A 22500-nucleotide genomic window follows, 5' to 3' on the forward strand; every position below is an offset into this window, starting at 1 on the left:
TTACTATCACGTGACGTTCTTGCAGGTCCTTTTCTTGCTCGGTGTGGTGGCTGTGGCTGCTGCGGATAAGCTGCCGACCTACTCCTACAGCGCCCCGCAAGTGAGACTTATGGAAGCCCGATATTTTTTGTTAGGAAACTTCCAAAATAGTAATTTATTTCATGATTCAATGAATGATTATGCTATTCACATTGATTTTGATAGCACAGTATCAGTATAACATTAATACTGATTGTTAATTGAATGTGAAATATGTACATTTCAGGGATCTTTCGAGGATTCAGTGGAGTATGATGATGCCAAGTACGACTTCAACTGGGCTGTGAAGGACGACGACTCCGGCAACGACTTCGGCCACCAGGAGTCCCGCGACGGCGACCACACTCAGGGATCGTACTACGTGCAACTCCCCGACGGCCGCCTGCAGAAGGTTACCTACTACGTGGACGGCGACAACGGATACGTTGCCGACGTGACGTACGAGGGCGAGGCTCGCTATGACTCGGTGGAGTCTCGCGAATACGCCCCCCCAAGGCCCGTGTACTCCGCCCCGGAGTCCCACGAGTCAGTTGAGACTCCCGTGTACACCCCACCACGACCCCAGTATGCCGCCCCCAGGCGCTCTTACGGCTTCCCTCAGTAAGAACAACGAAGGCCGATGACCAATTGCGTCGAATAGAATATATCTATTTATTTATGGACATTAATTACATTAAAAGCTCAATCAAGTATTTTATTTATTTCAACATCTTCCTATGAATGTGACTAAACATAAAGAACAACGAACTTAAGGTAATCGCAGAAGTATAAATTCACCCTAGTGTTTCATCTCTATATCTACCTACGTGAATTGAGATCCATTCCTGTTTTAATACCATTACATACATACACATTTACGGACACATGTATGTATGCATATTGCATGGAACCATTAATATTTGCACACAATAATAAGCTGTACATATTGCCCATTCCTTCTCTGGCCCATTACACTACAAATTTGTTGTACTGACCTACAGTTTACCTTGCTTTGCTTCCTGGAGAAAACATTTTCATCTTCCCATTAGGATAGATTTTTCTAGTTCCAGTGATTCGCTTGGTTTACTGACATTTTTCAAATGAACTTAGAAACCAGGGGTATTTAACATATTTCAAGGATCTTTCAGGGGTTTACTGGTTTATGATGAATCTAAACACATGGCCATGTGTTGACTATGTTATATTTGTTTATATATATTCATATGTATATGTATATGTATATCTATCTATATAAATATATACATTCACTTTTATAGAAATCTAAGGAATTTCATGGCAACCTTTTGAAGAATTAATCTATACTTAAATACTACTCTTAATTTCCTTAAGTAAAGGTAATATGACGATACAAAATAGGATTGTTCACCATGTAGTGACCCCATGTACTATTAGTCTTGTTAGTAATAGTGCCTTCAGAAGCAAGGAATTACACGAGGTTGTTTCGCCGATATTACCTTCAAGAGAATCTCCAAATTTGTTGCACAAAATGGTTCAACAGAAATTTACTGGGTGTGTGTTAACTAGAATATCTATATACGGTTTCTACTCTGAAATAAAAATAATTTTCTGTATCTCAATTTCTCATTTTCTTATCGTAGATAATCATAATCGGTATATCTGGTGCTCCTTCTGTGTATCAAATGGGGCTGAATAATTATAAAAGAACACATTCTAAGTTAAATGGCAGTGCAAACACAAACATATGTATATATATATACATACACACACATACATATGTATATATCCATATGAATAACTGCATACATAGAACACACACACACACACACATATATATATATATACACACACACACACATATATAAATATACATACATATACATCGATATATATTTATATACATCTATATATACATATATATGTATATAAATATATATACGCACACACATATACGTATTCATATATATATGTATATAATAGTAAATATACATATATATGCACATCTATATATACGTACATATATGCATACTTAAATATATATATATTGATATATGTACATATATTGTTTATGTGCTGTTGAGTGAATTTGTCTGTATATATGTGTGTGTATGTATACATATATAAATAACATCTATATATGTATATATTTATAAACAAAATTGTATATATATGTATGTATATGTATATGTCCATATGTGAATATGTATATATATATGCATATATATTGTATATATATACACTTATATATGTATATATATGAATATATATGATATATGCATGTAAAATATATACATACACATATATTTCTTTTATATACATATACATTTGTCTATCTCACTATATATTTTGTATAAATATATAGAGAGATAATAAAATAATAGATAAATACGCAATATATATATAATTATATGTATATATATTTCTGTATATGCATATATGTGCGTAATTGATGTAATAAAATACTCGAACAACTATATGTGAGAAATTGACAATAACAGCCAAACCAGAACCATTTGGAGGAAATAGAAAAACAAAAAGCCTTCATGTAGGTCAGTACTGGTGAGCGGGTCATCTCGAAGGCAATCCAGGGAGGGGCTATCCTGTGACGTCATTAGACTGCGCATAAAAGCGAGCGTTCCAGACAGGGAGCCACAGTCAACAACGGAAACGGATTCAACATGAACGCAAAGGTAATACCAACCTTCCGTTTAAAATTCAGCTCTTCAGCGATTTCACTGCTTGTTTTAGAATTTTACATTGTGATCATTGTTAGAATGTCATTTTGAAAAGTCATGAAATAAGTATATTTGGATTTCTTTTTACTAAAATGCTTTTCTCTTTACCAGGTACTAATTGCATTGGCTTTGGTCGCCGTGACTGCCGCCGATAAGCTCCCAGCTTACTCCTACTCTGCACCACAGGTTTGTGTCTAGTTTAGACTTTCTGAAACATAGAGGGCAAGCACATCGTCATTTTCTCCAGAGGCAAATAGCATTTTATGAAAGGCAAACATAGTTAGGCTATGTATATTTAGAAGTATAAAGTATCAGTCCTTCGATGAAAGTATAGCTGAAAGTACAGCTAATGATTTTACTTTAAATTATTTATAACCTATAGTCAATATATTTTCAACAGCAAAGACTAGAATGACTCACGTGAAATAATTTTTCTAAAACTCTTTGTATCTTTCAAGGGATCTTTCGAAGACTCAGTGGAGTATGATGATGCCAAGTACGACTTCAACTGGGCTGTGAAAGACGACGACTCTGGCAACGACTTCGGCCACCAGGAGACCCGCGACGGCGACAACACTCAGGGATCGTACTACGTGCAACTCCCCGACGGCCGCCTGCAGAAGGTCACCTACTACGTGGACGGCGACAACGGATACGTTGCCGACGTGACGTACGAGGGCGAGGCTCGCTATGACTCAGTGGAGTCTCGCGAATACGCCCCCCCAAGGGCCGTGTACTCCGCCCCCGAGTCCCACGAGTCAGTTGAGACTCCCGTGTACACCCCACCACGACCCCAGTATGCCGCCCCCAGGCGCTCTTACGGCTTCCCTCAGTAGAACAATGAAGGCCAGTGACTAGCATCGTCGAACGGAATGTATCTATTTATTTATGGACATCATTTGCAATAAAACAAGACTCTACTGTTTGTATTTATACTTTACCATCGACGGATGCTCCTATAAATAAAAATATAGATGGTGTTAATCAGGAAACTTCCCATAGTCATCTGTAATTTCATGAAACAGATTACTTTTCTCTCATATTTATCTTTATCTAACACAAAACCATTACTTATGTAGAAGTTCACACTGTGAATTTCAACAAGGTAAACTCTTGGTTGATGAACAGCATGATTATTATTAAAGCATAATCTTTAAGTACTTTCGGATATGAACATTCTCATGTATTCACATGCCATGTGTGTACAATAAACATAAAAGTAGGAGTTAGATGCCATCGGGTATTAAAATATCTAGTTAGAGATAATAATACACGAAAAAGAAAAGTAATAATTAAGATTATGAAAAACATACCCATATAGTATTTCTAAAGACATACAGACATATATGTGTGTGTGCACGCATACATATACACATGTTCAACTCTCCCCCCACCCCACACTCAAATACACATACATTCCCACACACACACATATATATACATATATACATACACTTATATATACACATACATTTATAAGTATATATATATATTCTAGGAATAATGACCGGAAAAGAAGAAATGAAAATAAAACCATCCATTTCACAAGATATTCATGAATAGATATATGTACACATACAGGGATACCTATATATGTCTATACATACATATTTATATTTATAGATATAGAAATATAGAGAAATACATATAAATTCACATACACATACATTTATACATATTTATGAATGTATGTGTAAATGCATATATATTTATCTATCTATTTCTATATCTTTATATATAGGTATGTATATATGTGTGTATGGAACCATTAATACTTGCAAACAATAAGAAACTACATATAGCCCATTCCTTCTCTGGCCCATTACACTACAACTTTGTTGTATTGACCTACAGTTTATCTTACATTACTTCCTGGAGAAAACTTTTTCACCTTCCCATTAAGGAAGATTTTTCTAGTTACCTACATATCTATATACGGTTTCTACTCTGAAATAAAATAATTTTCTGTATCTCAATTTCCCCATTGCTAATCGTAGATAGTCATAATCGATATATCTGGTGCTCCTTCTAACTGTGGACGGCATGTCGCTAGTTAGCTATCTAAACTGTATCTTTCCTTTTCGGTCAGATTAATTTATAATATACTCAGTTCTGTCGTATTGAGCTAAATCTTACCGAACCATGCTTAAGTAAAGATACAATTTCAAAGGGAGAGAGCCCGGAAAATGAGTATATATAAATTTTCTGTAAAAAGTGCTGTTGGCAGAGAATGGGACACAAACGTCATGAAAGAGGGATTGGGGTTGTCTTTATTTCCAACAAAGGAACAAAACTCTTGTGATTTCAAAACTATGAATCATATGGGGCTTAATGATTATAAAATAATACATTCTAAGCTAAATGGCAGTGCAAACATAAACAAATGTATATGTATACATATACACACACATACATATGTATATATCCATATAAATAACTGCATACATACAACAAACACACACACACACACATACATATATACATACACACATATATAAATATACATACATATACATATATACATATATATTTTATATATAAATCTATATATACACATATATGTATATAAATATACTCACACATATATGTATTCATATATATATGTATATATATAAATATACATATATATGCACATCTCTGTATACGTACATATATGCATACTTATATATATAGATGAAAGATGGAATAATGAGTACCGGAGTGACCTAGGTCCGAGGCCAGGTCAGGAAGGATTGTTGTATATCTATATCAATGCGGCATTGCATTATTCCATCTGTCATATATATACACCGTAGTATCTGACTTCGGTTTCGAATTTCTAAATCAATTTCCACCGAGTGCCCACGGGGAGTGTGTGTAAAACCTCGCTATCATTTCTCATGTATGAGTAGATAAGTAATGTCTATGGAGCTAGTTAGATCCTAGTTGCACACTCCTTTTAGTGGTTCGCGTGGCATGGTTGGTTTAGTACTGGCCCTCTGGTCTCATACCCGGAGTGACCTAGGTTCGAGGCCAGGTCAGAGAGGATTGTTATATATATATAGATATATGTACATATATTGTTTATATGGTGTTAAGTGAATGTGTCTGTATATGTGTGTATATATACATATATAAATAATACATCTATATATGTATATATATACAAAATTGTATATACATGTATATATATATATCCATATGTGAATATGTATATATATATATATATATATATATATATATTGTATATATATGCATATATATGTTGTATATATACACACTTATATATGTATATATGTATATGAATATATGATATATACATGTGAAATATATACATACACATATATTTATTTTATATACATATAAATTTGTCTATCTCACTATATATTTTGTATAAATATATAGAGAGATAGAGAGAGACAAGCAGACAGAGAAAAATAATAGATAAATACGCAATATATATATATATATAATTATATGTATATATATATATCTTTATATGCATATATGTGCGTAATTGATGTAATAAGATACTCGAACAACTATATGTGAAAATTGACAATAACAGCCAAACCAGAACCATTTTGGAGGAAATAGAAAAACAAAAAGCCTTCATGTAGGTCAGTACTGGTGAGCGGGTCATCTCGAAGGCAATCCAGGGAGGGGCTATCCTGTGACGTCATTAGACTGAGCATAAAAGCGAGCGTTCCAGACAGGGAGCCACAGTCAACAACGGAAACAGATTCAACATGAACGCAAAGGTTATACCAACCTTTCGTTTAAAATTCAGTTCTTCGGCGATTTCACTGCGGGTTTTTGAATTTTGCATTGTGATCGTTGTTAGAATGTAATTTTGAAAAGTCATGAAATAAGTATATTTGGATTTCTTCTTACTAAAATGCTTTTCTCTTTACCAGGTACTAATTGCATTGGCTTTGGTCGCCGTGACTGCCGCCGATAAGCTCCCAGCTTACTCTTACTCTGCACCACAGGTTCGTGTCTAGTTTAGACTCACTGAAATATAGAGGGCAAGCACATCGTCATTTTCTCCAGAGGCAAATAAACATTTTATGCAAGGCAAACATAGTTAGGCTATGTATACTTAGAAGTATAAAGTATCAGTCCTTCGATGAAAGTATAGCTGAAAGTACAGCTAATGATTTTACTTTAAATTAATTATAACCTATAGTCAATATATTTTCAACAGCAAATACTAGAATGGCTCACGTGAAATAATTTTTCTAAAACTCTTTGTATTTCTCAAGGGATCTTTCGAAGACTCAGTGGAGTATGATGATGCCAAGTACGACTTCAACTGGGCTGTGAAGGACGACGACTCCGGCAACGACTTCGGTCACCAGGAGTCCCGCGACGGCGACAACACTCAGGGATCGTACTACGTACAGCTCCCCGACGGCCGCCTGCAGAAGGTGACGTACTACGTGGACGGCGACAACGGATACGTAGCCGACGTGACGTACGAGGGCGAGGCTCGCTATGACTCGGTGGAGTCTCGCGAATACGCCCCCCCAAGGGCCCGTGTACTCCGCCCCCGAGTCCCACGAGTCAGTTGAGACTCCCGTGTACACCCCACCACGACCCCAGTATGCCGCCCCCAGGCGCTCTTACGGCTTCCCTCAGTAAGAAGAACAATGAAGGCCAGTGACTAGCGTCGTCGAACGGAATGTATCTATTTATTTATGGACATCATTTGCAATAAAACAAGACTCTACTGTTTGTATTTATACTTTACCTTCGACGGATGCTCCTATAAATAAAAATATTGATGATCCCAAAGAGATCAAGCAAGAATGAACGGAAGTCAATTAGGAAAATTCACAAAGTCATTTGTAATTTCATGAAACAAGTTATTTTTCTCTCGTATTTATCTATGGATGTGGAAACCATCTGCAGGCCACAGATATACAAATACCAGTACATTACTTATGGACAAGTTCAGACTGTGAATTTCAGTAAGTTAAACTCTTGATTGATGAACAACATGATTTTCATTCAAGCATAATCTTTAAGTACTTTCGGATATGAACATTCTCATGTATTCACATGCCATGTGTGTACACTAAAAATAAAAGTAGGAGTTAGATGCCATCGGGTATTAAAATATCTAGTTAGAGATAATAATACACGAAAAAGAAAAGTAATAATTAAGATTAGCAAAAACATACCCATATAGTATTTCTAAAGACATACAGACATATGTGTGTGTGCACGCACACATATACACATGTTCAACTCTCCCCCCCCCCACACTCAAATACACATACATTCACACACACACATATATATATACATATATACATACACTTATATATACACATACATTTATATGTATATATATATATATATATTCTCGGAATAATGACCGAAAATAAGAAGTGAAAATAAAAACATCCATTTCTCAAGATATACATAAATAGATAAATAGATATATGTACACATACAGTCATACCTACATATATGTATATATTTACATATTTATATTTATAGATATAGAAATATAGAGAAATATATATACATATAAACATACACATACATTTATGAATATATATGTTTATATGTATATATGTATATATATTTATTTATCTATTTATATTTCTTTATATATAGGTATGTATATATGTGTGTGTGAGCACATATACATTTATATACACACAAGTTCACATATTCCCCGCACTTACATATATCTATCTATATCTCTCTATCTATCTATATATACATACATACATACATACACATACACCTATATAAATACAGTTATATATATGTATATATATATGTATTTCTATGTATACATATAAAAATAAAAAGATAAATTAATATATATATATATATATATATATATATATATATACATATACAAACATACATACATAAACATATATATTTATTTACATATATTTTTTTACATATTTAAAAGATAAGTAAATAATATATATACACATATAGATACCCATATCTATATATATGTATATATATATATATATATATATATATATATATATGACACACACACACGTATATATATATATATATATATATACTATATATATATATATATATATATATATATATGTAAAACAGACACATATATGTATACATACATATATCTATATATACTCACACACATATGTGTGTGTGTATATATAGATGTATATGTATATGTACATATACATGTATATGTACATACGTAAAAACATGCATATATATATACACATTAAATACGACTGTATTGAGACACTATAGATATGTAGATATGTATGTATTTATATTTATTTATGTGTATGTTAGCATGTGTATGTGTAGACGTATACAGGCACATAAGCATACATAAAGACAAAGACACGCAAGTACACTTACGAAACACTGTATGAGAAATAGAAGGGCGTAAGAAATGAAAATAGATATGACAAAACTAATAATACGTCAATTAAAGAGGCTTGTACATATAATGAAAGCATTTAACACTGCTTAAATTCACTAAATATATTATGGAACAGTGACGGATCTCGAGGAAAAAAAAAAAAATCAGGGTTTTGCAAAGAATCAGCCTGGCCTTGGTATTCAAACACGCACAGCCAAGAACCTGAGCTGGTAAGGCCTAGTTGGTGAAGGGGGCCGGAAGACGGTGTAAAGAGGGAAGGGGAAGGAGGGAAGGTAAGAAAGGGATAGAGAGAGAGAAAGAGAGAAAGGAAGGCAACGCAATAAACAAAACAAAACAAAGCAATAACAAAAAGGGCAACAAAGTAAACAAAACAAAACAAAACATTAAGAAAACAAAACAACGCAGAAAAACAAAAAAACAAAAAAATGAAGGTCGAGAAGCGCGTTTTTTCAGGATGTAACATAGAAGAGTGACGTCACGTGGCTTGGAATAAACACACTCGAGTGCCTTCCTTGGTCAGTTGTATGTCAACGAGGTCTCCAGAATGAACACTAAGGTGCATGGCCATTTGATCTGGGAGTGGTGCATAATGTAAATATTCATATAATTATTCCAGACTGTGAAGAGGCTTGCGTTATTATAATTCAATGTGTCTGCAGGTCCTGTTCTTGCTCGGAGTGGTGGCTGTGGCTGCTGCAGATAAGAGACCGACCTACTCCTACAGCGCCCCACAGGTAAATGGTGTTGGACACGGAAACATACACTGTCGGTATACTCCCCAAGGCATAATCAATTTAAAGACTTCCAGTGAATAAGTATTGGTAATTTGAAAGTACTATAGTGTTATATAATTTATATTAACTGTTAACAGTAAAGTATGTAAATTATAGGGATCTTTGGAGGACTCAGTGGAGTATGATGATGCCAAGTACGACTTCAACTGGGCTGTGAAGGACGACGACTCCGGCAACGACTTCGGCCACCAGGAGTCCCGCGACGGAGACAACACTCAGGGATCGTACTACGTGCAGCTTCCCGACGGCCGACTGCAGAAGGTGACGTACTACGTGGACGGCGACAACGGATACATTGCCGACGTGACGTACGAGGGCGAGGCTCGCTATGACTCGGTGGAGTCTCGCGAATACGCCCCCCCAAGGCCCGTATACTCCGCCCCCGAGTCCTACGAGTCAGTTGAGACTCCCGTGTACACCCCACCACGACCCCAGTATGCCGCCCCCAGGCGCTCTTACGGCTTCCCTCAGTAAGAACAACGAAGGCCGACTACCAATTACGTCGAACGGAAGGTTACTATTTATTTATGGACATCATTTGCAATAAAACAATACTCTACTATTCGTATTTAATTTTACTATCGCCGGATGTTTCTAAATAAAAATAATGATCTCAAAGAGATCAAACAAGAATGAGCGGAAGTTAATCAGCAAGCTCCACACAGCTATCTGTAATTTCATGAAACAGGTTAGATTTCCCTCGTATTGATCTATGGATGTGCAAACCATCCGCATGCCACAGACATGCATTCATGCTAACACCAATTCATTATGTATGTACATGTATTATGTATGTCTATATATGTATAAATATATTTGTATGTTTTTGTAAAATCTAGGCATATGTAGAATATGTTTCATGCAAACTATATAAAGTATATATATATACAGTATACACACACAAACATAAATCATCACTATCTACACATATGTGTGTCACACACACACACACACACACAAACACACACACACACACACACACACACACACACACACACACACACACACACACGTGTAAGTATGTGTAGGTATATAAGAATACGGATATATAAGCATACATATCCCCAATTATAGATGAATGAACATGCAAGTACACCTACGAAACGCTGTATGATAACAAAAAATTATATAATTTAGTTTTGTTCCATTTGTTACAATGAGTATTCTTGGTGTGGCAGGCTGTCTGTCTATATTTGTTCCTTATGCAAGGACTGACCGGGGTTACAATCCATTGGCGGTGCGGGATCTAAACGTAGGTCTGCAAGATTGCTAGACGAGAACACTACCAGTGCACCAGACAGCAAAGTCTGGAGCAAAGATTGAAAATGAGTAATTGGATATGATAAAGCTAAAAACAATTTACTCAGAGACAACTAGATATAATGTATTATTTAAATACATTACATATATACTGGAAGAGAAGCGAACTTTCAGAAGGAAAAAGCACAAATCTAAGTTTTAGAAGGAATCAGCGTTGACCTATGTAGTGAAATAGTGGGCGGGGACGGGGGCGGGTCGGAAGAATTTCCGTTGTAAAGAGGGAGAGAAGGTAAGGAGGGAAAGGAGGCCGGAGTGAACAGAAAACATGAAAGAGCAACGTTTTTCAGGATGTAGCAAAGTAGAAGAGTGACGTCACGTGGCCCGCAACATAAGCAAGCTGGATTGTCTACCATGGACAGTTGTGTTAATCAGATCTCCAGAATGAACACGAAAGTCTAGCCGTTTTGGTCTGAGATTGGTTCAAAATGAAATTATACGAGTCAGTTGAGACTCTCGTGTACACCCCACCACGACCCCAGTCTGCCGCCCCCAGGCGCTCTTACGGCTTCCCTCAGTGAGGAATGATAAGCAAGGCCGATGAACAGTATATATTTATTTATGGACATTATTTGCAATAAAACTATATTCTATTTTATCTATTTTTATTTAGCCAGCATCTCAGGAAACAAAAAATGGTGACCCGAAAGACACCTAAGAAGCAAACTGGTTAATTTCGCAAACACTTCTGGAAACTCAGACATCCGCTCTCCCACCAAACTATCACATTTGTACAGACCCACACTATAAATATCAGTAGCTTAATACTCTAGTTAATGGATATGTTACTAATTAACAGTTTGAAGTTAGAGAGAATGCAAATTCTGAAGACTTGAAATTAAAACCATCCATTTCTCAAGATATACATAAATACATATAGAGTTAGAGAGAATGCAAATTCTGAAGATTTGAAATTAAAACCATCCATTTCTCAAGATATACATAAAAACATATAGATAGATGAAAGAATATACGCACATTGTATAGATAAACCCTTGTGGGTCCACATAATGTACAAATACGTATGTATACATATATATGTGTGTACATATGTATGTATATATGTATATGTATATATAAGTATATATATATATATATATATATATATATATATATATATGTGTGTATAGGTGTATTTATATCTTATATGTAAAGAGAGAGACAGGAAGAGAAAGAGGGATACCCGTTGTATAGATATATATCTCGGCATATACAGAATATATACAATACACACACTTTACGATATATATGTGTATATATACAAAAATACACACATAGTATAATATATATGTATGTATATATATATATATATATATATATATATATATATATATATATAAACATAAGCTTTAATTTGCAGTAGTGAACACGGGTGTGCACGCGGGCCCACTTCCGAAACGGCGTATGATAAACAGGAGAGCAACGGAATAGAAATAAAAAGTAATATAATGCAAAATAACGAGTCGCTAACAAACAATAATAGAAAAGATAATAAAAACATTTTATACATCAAATAATCCCTGGAAACAACGACGAATCGAAAAAAGGGCGTAAGAAATGAAAATGATTAAATATGACAAAATTAATAAAGCGTCGATCAAAGACGAGTGTATTTAATAAAAGCATTTAACATTGTTTAAATGCACTAAATATATTCTGGAAGAACATTTACGAATCTCGAGGAAGAAGAAGAAAAAAAAAATAAGTCAGGGTTTTGTAAGGAATCAGCCTTGGCCTTGGTATTCAAACACGCACAGGTAGGGACTGAAGCTGGTATGGCCTAGTTGGTGAAGGGGCCGGAAGAGGGTCTAAAGAAAGAACGGGAATGGAAGAGTAAGAGAAGGATGGAGAGAGAGAGAGAAGTAGAAAGAGAAAAGAAGGCAACGCAGTGAAAAAAAAGAAGGTCGAGAAGCGCAACGTTTTTCCGGATGTAACATAGAAGAGTGACGTCACGTGGCTCGGAATATAAGTACACTCGAGTGCCTTCCTTGGTCAGTTGTATGTCAACGAGGTCTCCAGAATGAACACTAAGGTGCGTGGCCATTTGATCTGAGAGTGCATAATGTTTATATACATATATATATATAAATATATATATATATATAATCATTCTAGGTTGTTAACAAGGCTTGCGTTACTATAATACCATGTGTCTGCAGGTCCTGTTCTTGCTCGGTGTGGTGGCTGTGGCTGCTGCAGATAAGCTGCCGACCTACTCTTACAGCGCCCCACAGGTAAATGGTGTTGGTCACGGAAACCTCATACATTATCGGTATCAGTATGAAAATGTAATGCTTTTGGCAATACTATACCGCTATAGTATTTATGTAAACTATTGTCTGTAAAGTGTGTACGTTTTAGGGATCTTTGGAGGACTCAGTGGAGTATGATGATGCCAAGTACGACTTCAACTGGGCTGTGAAGGACGACGACTCCGGTAACGACTTCGGCCACCAAGAGGCCCGCGACGGCGACAACACTCAGGGATCGTACTACGTGCAACTCCCCGACGGTCGCCTGCAGAAGGTGACGTACTACGTTGATGGCGACAACGGATACGTAGCCGACGTGACATACGAGGGCGAGGCTCGCTATGACTCGGTGGAGTCTCGCGAATACGCCCCCCCAAGGCCCGTGTACTCCGCCCCCGAGTCCCACGAGTCAGTTGAGACTCCCGTGTACACCCCACCACGACCCCAGTATGCCGCCCCCAGGCGCTCCTACGGCTTCCCTCAGTGAGGAATGATAACCAAAGCTGATGACCAGCTGCGTCGAACGGAATGTATCTATTTATTTATGGACATTAATTACATTAAAAGCTCAATCAAATACTTTGTTTTATCATTTACCGATGAACCGTGTTCCATTCATATTTAACTACATTTATTTAATGTCTATATCTACTCACATGAATTAACATCCATTCCTTTTTTAATACCATTGCATAATACACATATAAGGGCACATGCATGTATGCATGATGTATGGAATATTCGCACACAATAAGAAACTGTACATATAGCCCATTCCTTCTCTGGCTCATTACACTCCAACTTTGTTTTTCTGGCCTACAGCTTACCTTGATTTACTTCCCGGAGAAAACTTTTTCACCCCTACATTAAATAAGATTTTGCTAGTTCCAGTGCTTCTCTTGGTATACATTTTTCAAATGCACTTAGATACCAAGGGTATTTTATATATTTCAAGGATATTTTTTTTAGAGGGTTCAGTGGTTTATGATGAAGCCAAACAAATGGCAATGTGTTGACTATATTATATGCATTTATATATATACATACGTATACATATATACATATATATATATATGTCTGTCTGTATACATATACACATTCAGTTTTATAGAAATCTAAGGAATTTCAGTTAAGTTAATATATACTAAAACACTACTCTTAATTGCATTAAGTTAAGGTCATATTACAATACAAAACAGGTTTGTCCACCATGTAATGATCCTATGTACTATTGGCCTTGTTGGTAGTGCAGTCCCAAGCAAGGAATTACACGAGGTCGTTTCGCCGATATCACTTTTAAGAAAATTTCCAAATTTGTAGTACAAAATGGTTCAACAAAAATTTACTCTGAAAAATAAACAATTTTCTGTATCTTAATTTCCCATTTTCTTAACGTAGATAATCATGATCGTTATATCTGGTGTTCCTTCTCTATTTGGACGGTATGTCACTAGTTAGCTACCTGAATTACAGCTTTCCTTTTCGGTCAGATTAATTTATAATATTCTCAGTTCTATTGTACTGAGCTAAAACTTACCGAACCTTGCCAAAATAAAGATAAAATTGCAAACGGAGGGAGCCCGGAGAATGAGTATATATATATAATTTCAGTTAAAAGTGCTGGTAGCAGAGAAATGGCCAAAATCGTTATGAGAGAGGAGATGCGGTCGTCTTTAATTTCCAACGAGGAGAATACCAAACTATCGTGTTTTAAACACTGACAGCATTTCTCCACCACATGTGATTTAATAATAAAAGAACACATTCTAAGCTAAAAGGCAGTGCAATATATATACACACTCACACGTACATGTATGCATCCATATATATAACTACATACATATAAACGCAAACACACGCACACATATATATGTATATAATACATATAGATATAGAAATATACATATATACATATATACATATATAAAAATTTATATACATATATATATATATATATACACACATATACACATATACGTATATAAATATATATGTACAAACGCATATATATATATATATATATATATATATATATATATATATATATATATATATGTATATACATATATATATATATATATATATATATATATATATATATATATACACATATACACATATACGTATATAAATATATATGTACAAACGCATATATATATATATATATATATATATATATATATATATATATATATATATGTATATGTATATACATATATATATATATATATATATATATATATATATATATATATATACACACACACATACATACATATATTAACGTATATACAGATGTATGAAAATATAAGTATGCATATACACACACACCTATCTATATACGTACATATATGTATGATTATATATATATATATATATATATATATATATATATGTATATATATATATAGTTTATATGCGGTTGTATGAATGTGGTTGTATGTATATGCATATATATATATTTTTTATATATATTCATGTATATCTAATATATCTATATATGAGTATATATATATATATATATATATATATATGTATGCATGTATATATCCACATGTGCATTTGTATATATATACTGTATATATGTATATACATTTATATATGTCTAATATATGCAGAATTATATTTTTATATTTTTTTTACAGACATATACATATACATGTCTCTAACTATTTTGTATATTTATAGAGAAAAAAAGGACAGACAGACAAAGAAAAGTAACAGATAAATACACACACCATACACACACACACACATATATAACTGTATATATATATATATATATATATATATATATATATATTTCTGGTTATACACATATATACGTAATTGATGTAATGGATATATGCGTACATGTATCTGAAAGAAACTGATCATAATAGCCAAGCCAGAACGGTTTTGGAGGAGAAAAACAAAAAGCCTTCATGTAGGTCAGTACTGGTGAGCGGGTCATCTCGAAGGCAATCCAGGGAGGGGCTATCCTGTGACGTCATTAGACTGCGCATAAAAGCGAGCATTCCAGACAGGGAGCCACAGTCAACAACGGAAACGGATTCAACATGAACGCAAAGGTAATACCAACCTTTCGTTTAAAAGTCAGTTCTTCAGCGATTCCAATGCGCGTGTCAGAATTTTGAGATCGTTGTTAGAATGTAATTTTGAAAAGTCACGAAATAAGTATATTTGGATTTCTTCTTACTAAAATGCTTTTCTCTTTACCAGGTACTAATTGCATTGGCTTTGGTCGCCGTGACTGCCGCCGATAAGCTCCCAGCTTACTCTTACTCTGCACCACAGGTAGTTTAGACGAGCACATGGTTTCTCCAGAAACAAATAGAATTTTATGGAAGGCAAACATAGTTAGGCTATGTATATTTGGAAGTATAAATTATCTATCCTTTATTGAAAGTATGGCTGAAAGTACAGCTAATGATTTTACTTTAAATTATTTATAACCTATAGTCAATATATTTTCAACAGCAAAGACTTTAGAATGGCTCACATGAAATAATTTTTCTAAAACTCTTTGTATCTCTCAAGGGATCTTTCGAAGACTCAGTGGAGTATGATGATGCCAAGTACGACTTCAACTGGGCTGTGAAGGACGACGACTCCGGCAACGACTTCGGTCACCAGGAGGCCCGCGACGGCGACAACACTCAGGGATCGTACTACGTACAGCTCCCCGACGGCCGCCTGCAGAAGGTGACGTACTACGTGGACGGCGACAACGGATACGTAGCCGACGTGACGTACGAGGGCGAGGCTCGCTATGACTCGGTGGAGTCTCGCGAATACGCCCCCCCAAGGCCCGTGTACTCCGCCCCCGAGTCCCACGAGTCAGTTGAGACTCCCGTGTACACCCCACCACGACCCCAGTATGCCGCCCCCAGGCGCTCTTACGGCTTCCCTTAGTAAGAAGAACAATGAAGGCCAGTGACTAGCTTCGTCGAACGGAATGTATCTATTTATTTATGGACATCATTTGCAATAAAACAATACCCTACTATTTGTATTTATATTTTACCATCGAAGGATGCTCCTACAAATAAAAATAATGATGATATCAAAGAGATCAAGCAAGAATGAGCGGAAATTAATCAGGAAGCTTCATATAGTCATCTGTAATTTCATGAAACAGATTAAATTTCTCTTGCATCTATCTATCAATGTGACCACAGACATGCATTCATGCTAACGTCAACACATTATGTATGTACAAGCTCACAATTTGGATTTCAGTAAGTTAAACTCTTGCTTGATGAACAGTCTGGTGATTATCCAAGCATAATCTGTAAGTACTTTCGGATATGAATATTCTCATGTATATACATGCCATCTGCGTGCAATAAAAATATTATATGTATATATTTATGTATATATATACATATATATATACATAAATATATATGTGTGTGTGTGTGTGTATACACACATGTTCACACCTCCCCCCCCCCCCCTCAAACACACACACATATACATATACATATACTTATGTACACAGATTTCTATGTATATATATTTATAAATATAGAAATAAATAGATAAATAAATATATGTACACATGTACACACCTACCTATACATATATATACATATCTATATTTAGATATATGGAAATATAGATAATAAATATATATACACATACACACATACCTATATACATACATACATGCATACATATCATCATGATCCGCTTGAATCAGTCTCCCAATTTTTTTTCAATTTCGTTAGTCCGTCACGCCATCTTGTCACTGGTTTGGCACTTGGTCTCTTTATGTTATCTATAGCCCAGTCTGTTCCGTTTTTTTCTCTTTGATGTTCCCAAGTATATCTTCCAAGATTGTTCCCTGTCAACGTCGCCCTCATCCGACCCCTTAGGCTAATTTCCAGCATCAACCTCTCTATCCCTCTTTGGGTATTTATTAGTTTTCGCTCCAGGAATTTGGTCGTAACTGGGAAGACGCACTGGTTAAAAAAAAAAAAATAATAAAATAAACATAATGGCAAGGAACCTCTTAGTATGCTACTGTGTCTGCCGAAGGCGCTCCAGCCTAGACTGATGCGTCGCTTAATTTCCTCTTAATTTCCGAGTTGTTCCAGGCATATATATTTGTCCACTATCTCTAGCGCTTCGCCTTGTACATGTAATGCATGCATGCATACATACATATACATGTATATATACATGTATATATGTATGTATATAGGTATGTGTGTATTTATGTATATATATATTTTTATCTATTTCTATATCTATAAATATAAATATGTATATACATATATACATACATGCACACACATATGTATATGTGTGTGTGTATGTGTGTGTACATATACAGATATTCACATCTTCCCTCCACTTATACATATATAGACATACATCTATATATACACAAACGTTTATGTATATACATTTATATTTATAGATATAGCAATAAACAGATAAATTAATATTTATATACACATATGGACGCATATTTATATCTATATCTATCTATATATAATACAAACACACACGCATATGTATATATGCATATTTATATATATACATTCACATATATGTGTGTATACATATACATGTATATGTACATACATACATACATACATACATATACATGCACACACACACACACACACACACACACACACACACACACACACACACACACACACACACACACATACACACACACATATATATAAGACTGTATTGAGACATATAAAGTTACGTGTGTATTTACATCTTTAAGTATATATAGAATTTGTTTAGTGCATAATATATGTAGTATATATATATATATATATATATATATATATATATATATATATATATGTGTTTTTGTGTTTGTGTGTGCATAAATATATATGCATGTGTATATATCATTTACGTGTATGTAAACATGTGTGGACGTATAGTTGCATATGGACAGGCAAGTACACTTACGAAACACTGTATGAGAAATGAATGTCGTAAGAAATGAAAACAATTAGATATGACAAAACTATTAATACGTCTTTCAAAGAGGAATGTATATTTAATGAAAGCATTTAACACTGCTTAAATTCAATTTATATATTCTGGAACAGTGACGAATCTCGAGGAAGAAGAAAAAATCAGTCAGGGTTTTGTAAGGAATCAGCCTTGGCCTTGGTATTCAAACACGCACAGCCAAGAACCTGAGCTGGTAAGGCCTAGTTGGTGAAGGGGGCCGGAAGACGGTGTAAAGAGGGAAGGGGAGGGAGGGAAGGTAAGAAAGGGGTATATAGAGAGAAGAGGGTGTGAAGAGAGAGAGAAGGGAAAGGAAGGGAAAGAGAGTAAAAGAGGGATGGAGAGAAAGAGAAAGAAAGAGTGAGAGGGAAAGCGAAATGGAGAGAAAAAAAGGCAACGCAGTTTAAAAAAGAAAAGAAAAATACAATTGAAGGTCGAGAAGCGCAAGGTTTTTCCGGATATAACATAGAAGAGTGACGTCACGTGGCTCGTAATATAAGTACACTCGAGTTCCTTGCTTGGTCAGTTGTGTGTCAACCAAGTCTTCAGAATGAACACTCAGGTGTGTGGCCATTTGATCTAAGAGTGGTGCTTAATGCAAATATACATACAATTATTCCAGACTGTGAAGAGGCTTGCATTATTATAATATGATGTATCTGCAGGTCTTGTTCTTGCTCGGTGTGGTAGCTGTGGCTGCTGCAGATAAGTTACCCACCTACTCCTACGGCGCCCCACAGGTAGGTGATGTTGGAAACCTCATACACTATCGGTATACTCCACAAGGCATAATTCATCTCAAGACTTCCAGTGAATACGTATTGGTAATCATGTTTCTTTTAAAAGTACTATAGCGTTATAATATTTATATCAAGTGTTGACCGTAAACTGTGTACATTTTAGGGATCTTTGGAGGACTCAGTGGAGTATGATGATGCCAAGTACGACTTCAACTGGGCTGTGAAGGACGACGACTCCGGCAACGACTTCGGCCACCAGGAGTCCCGCGACGGAGACGACACTCAGGGATCGTACTACGTGCAACTCCCCGACGGCCGCCTGCAGAAGGTGACGTACTACGTGGACGGCGACAACGGATACGTTGCCGACGTGACGTACGAGGGCGAGGCTCGCTATGAATCGGTTGAGTCTCACGAATACGTTCCCCCCAGGCCCGTGTACTCCGCCCCCGAATCCCACGAATCAATTGAGACTCCCGTGTACACCCCACCACGACCCCAGTATGCCGCCCCCAGGCGCTCTTACGGCTTCCCTCAGTGAGGAAGGATAACCAAAGCTGGTGACCAGTTGCGTCGAACAGAATGTATCTATTTATTTATGAACATTAATTACATTAAAAGCTTAATCAGGTACTTTATTTATTTTATCATCTACCGATGCAAAGCTACTTCCTATGAATATGACTAAACATAAAGAACAAACGAACTTAAGGTAATCTCAGAAGTATAAATTCATCCTAGTGTTTCATTCGATAGAAATCGTTCTATACATATTGAACTGCATCTATTTCCTTTCTATATCTACCCACCTGAATTTATATCCATTTCTGTTTTGATACCATTACATACATCCACATATACGGACACATGCATGTATGCATATTGTATGGTACCATTAATATTTGCACACAATAATAAGCTGTACATAAGGCCCATTTCTTCTCTGGCCCATTACACTACAAATCTGTTGTACTGACCTACAGTTTACCTTGCTTTACTTCCTGGAGAGAACTTTTTCACCTTCCCATTTAGTAAGATTTTCCTAGTTCCAGTGATTCTCTTGGTTTACTGATATTTTTCAGTTTCAGTTTTTTTTTTTTTTGTAGTGGCCCATTACACTACAAATCTGTTGTACTGACCTACAGTTTACCTTGCTTTACTTCCTGGAGAGAACTTTTTCACCTTCCCATTTAGTAAGATTTTCCTAGTTCCAGTGATTCTTTTGGTTTACTGACATTTTTCAAATGCACTTAGAAACCAGGGGTACTTAATAAATTTCAAGGATCTTTCAAGGGTTCGGTGGTTTATGATTAAGCCAAACAAATGGCCATGTGTTGAGTATGATATATATATTTATATATATACATACGTATATATATAGCTATTTATATCAATATAAATCCATATACATATACACTTTTAAATTTTATAGAAATCTAAGGAATTTCATGGCAAACTTTTGAAGAGTTAATGTATACTGAAGCACTATTCTTAATTTCATTAAGTTAAGGTCATATGACGATACAAAAAAGTTAGTCCACCATGTAGTGATCCCGTGTACTATTGGCCTTGTTAGTAGGAGTGCCCTCACAAGCAAGGAATTGCATGAGGTTGTTTCGCCGATATCACCTTTAAGAAAATCTCCAAACTTGTTGCACAAAGTGGTTCAACAGAAATGTACTGGGTGTGCGTTAAGTACATATCTATAAACAGTTTCTACTCTGAAATTAAAATATTTTTTTGTATCTCAATTTCCCATTTTTTTTATCATAGATATATCAGGTGCTCCTTCTCACTGTGGACTGCATGTCGCTAGTTAGCTACCTGAACTGCAGCTTTCCATTTCGGTCAGATTAATTTATAATATGCTCAGTTCTATTGTACGGACCTAAAACTATCCGAACCCTGCCAAAATGAAGATAAAATTGCAAACGGAGAGAGCCCAGAAAATGAGTATATATATATATATATATATATGTGTGTGTGTGTGTGTGTATATATATATATATATATATATATATATGTATATATATATATATATATATATATATATATTTTTTTTTTTTTTCCCAGGAAAAATTGCTGGTGGCAGAGAATTGGGCAAAATCATTATGAAATAGGGATTGGGGTAGTCTTTTATTTCCAACAAAGGAAGTAATAAATCAAATGTGATGTAAAAACTGACAGCTTTTATCTCCCAAATGTGGCTTAATAATTATAAAATAACACATGCTAAGCTAAATGGCGGAGCAGATACAAGCACATGCATGTATATATATACACACATATTTG

The 22500-nt window shown here is 35.2% G+C and overlaps 6 protein-coding genes across 9 annotated transcripts in view; all 6 read left to right on the forward strand.

Moving 5' to 3' along the window:
- LOC125032167 (cuticle protein 7-like) overlaps positions 1–20839 on the forward strand; it is a 20929-nt gene extending 90 nt beyond the window's left edge. The window contains exons 2-4 of one of the 4 annotated variants that reach the window (XM_047623246.1): positions 26–100; positions 266–593; positions 7306–7444. In XM_047623246.1, coding sequence (XP_047479202.1) covers positions 26–100; positions 266–593; positions 7306–7355 — 453 coding nt within the window. In that variant the 3' untranslated portion in view covers positions 7356–7444. Of the gene's footprint in view, positions 1–25; positions 101–265; positions 730–7305; positions 7445–20004; positions 20031–20133; positions 20209–20371 lie in introns of those variants that run through there. The other 3 variants (XM_047623247.1, XM_047623248.1, XM_047623245.1) reach the window with 3 other exon arrangements.
- LOC125032166 (cuticle protein 7-like) lies at positions 2662–3653 on the forward strand. Its single transcript, XM_047623244.1, has 3 exons — positions 2662–2687; positions 2844–2918; positions 3191–3653. Exons 1-3 carry the CDS (start codon positions 2676–2678, stop codon positions 3566–3568), a joined length of 465 nt encoding a protein of 154 aa, XP_047479200.1. The 5' UTR covers positions 2662–2675; the 3' UTR covers positions 3569–3653.
- On the forward strand, positions 6446–7444 carry LOC125032172 (pro-resilin-like). The gene is made up of 3 exons (XM_047623252.1): positions 6446–6472; positions 6629–6703; positions 6977–7444. The coding sequence occupies exons 1-3, from the start codon at positions 6461–6463 to the stop codon at positions 7283–7285; spliced, it is 396 nt and encodes a 131-aa protein (XP_047479208.1). The 5' UTR covers positions 6446–6460; the 3' UTR covers positions 7286–7444.
- On the forward strand, positions 9649–10438 carry LOC125032169 (cuticle protein 7-like). Its single transcript, XM_047623250.1, has 3 exons — positions 9649–9670; positions 9774–9848; positions 10005–10438. Exons 1-3 carry the CDS (start codon positions 9659–9661, stop codon positions 10380–10382), a joined length of 465 nt encoding a protein of 154 aa, XP_047479206.1. The 5' UTR covers positions 9649–9658; the 3' UTR covers positions 10383–10438.
- LOC125032168 (cuticle protein 7-like) lies at positions 13228–14436 on the forward strand. The gene is made up of 3 exons (XM_047623249.1): positions 13228–13257; positions 13385–13459; positions 13587–14436. The coding sequence occupies exons 1-3, from the start codon at positions 13246–13248 to the stop codon at positions 13962–13964; spliced, it is 465 nt and encodes a 154-aa protein (XP_047479205.1). The 5' UTR covers positions 13228–13245; the 3' UTR covers positions 13965–14436.
- Positions 16522–17463, forward strand: LOC125032170 (cuticle protein 7-like). The gene is made up of 3 exons (XM_047623251.1): positions 16522–16548; positions 16700–16774; positions 17018–17463. The coding sequence occupies exons 1-3, from the start codon at positions 16537–16539 to the stop codon at positions 17390–17392; spliced, it is 462 nt and encodes a 153-aa protein (XP_047479207.1). The 5' UTR covers positions 16522–16536; the 3' UTR covers positions 17393–17463.
- Positions 20840–22500: the final 1661 nt, after the last annotated feature.

The sequence above is a fragment of the Penaeus chinensis genome, chromosome 14 (assembly GCF_019202785.1).
Source record: "Penaeus chinensis breed Huanghai No. 1 chromosome 14, ASM1920278v2, whole genome shotgun sequence".
NCBI classification, from domain to species: Eukaryota; Metazoa; Arthropoda; class Malacostraca; order Decapoda; family Penaeidae; genus Penaeus; species Penaeus chinensis.

Coding starts and splice junctions, on each gene's coding strand:
- LOC125032166 (XM_047623244.1), top strand. Junction 2,919..3,190: donor ACTCCTACTCTGCACCACAG/GTTTGTGTCTAG, acceptor GTATCTTTCAAG/GGATCTTTCGAAGACTCAGT.
- LOC125032172 (XM_047623252.1), top strand. Junction 6,704..6,976: donor ACTCTTACTCTGCACCACAG/GTTCGTGTCTAG, acceptor GTATTTCTCAAG/GGATCTTTCGAAGACTCAGT.
- LOC125032169 (XM_047623250.1), top strand. Junction 9,849..10,004: donor ACTCCTACAGCGCCCCACAG/GTAAATGGTGTT, acceptor TGTAAATTATAG/GGATCTTTGGAGGACTCAGT.
- LOC125032168 (XM_047623249.1), top strand. Junction 13,460..13,586: donor ACTCTTACAGCGCCCCACAG/GTAAATGGTGTT, acceptor TGTACGTTTTAG/GGATCTTTGGAGGACTCAGT.
- LOC125032170 (XM_047623251.1), top strand. Junction 16,775..17,017: donor ACTCTTACTCTGCACCACAG/GTAGTTTAGACG, acceptor GTATCTCTCAAG/GGATCTTTCGAAGACTCAGT.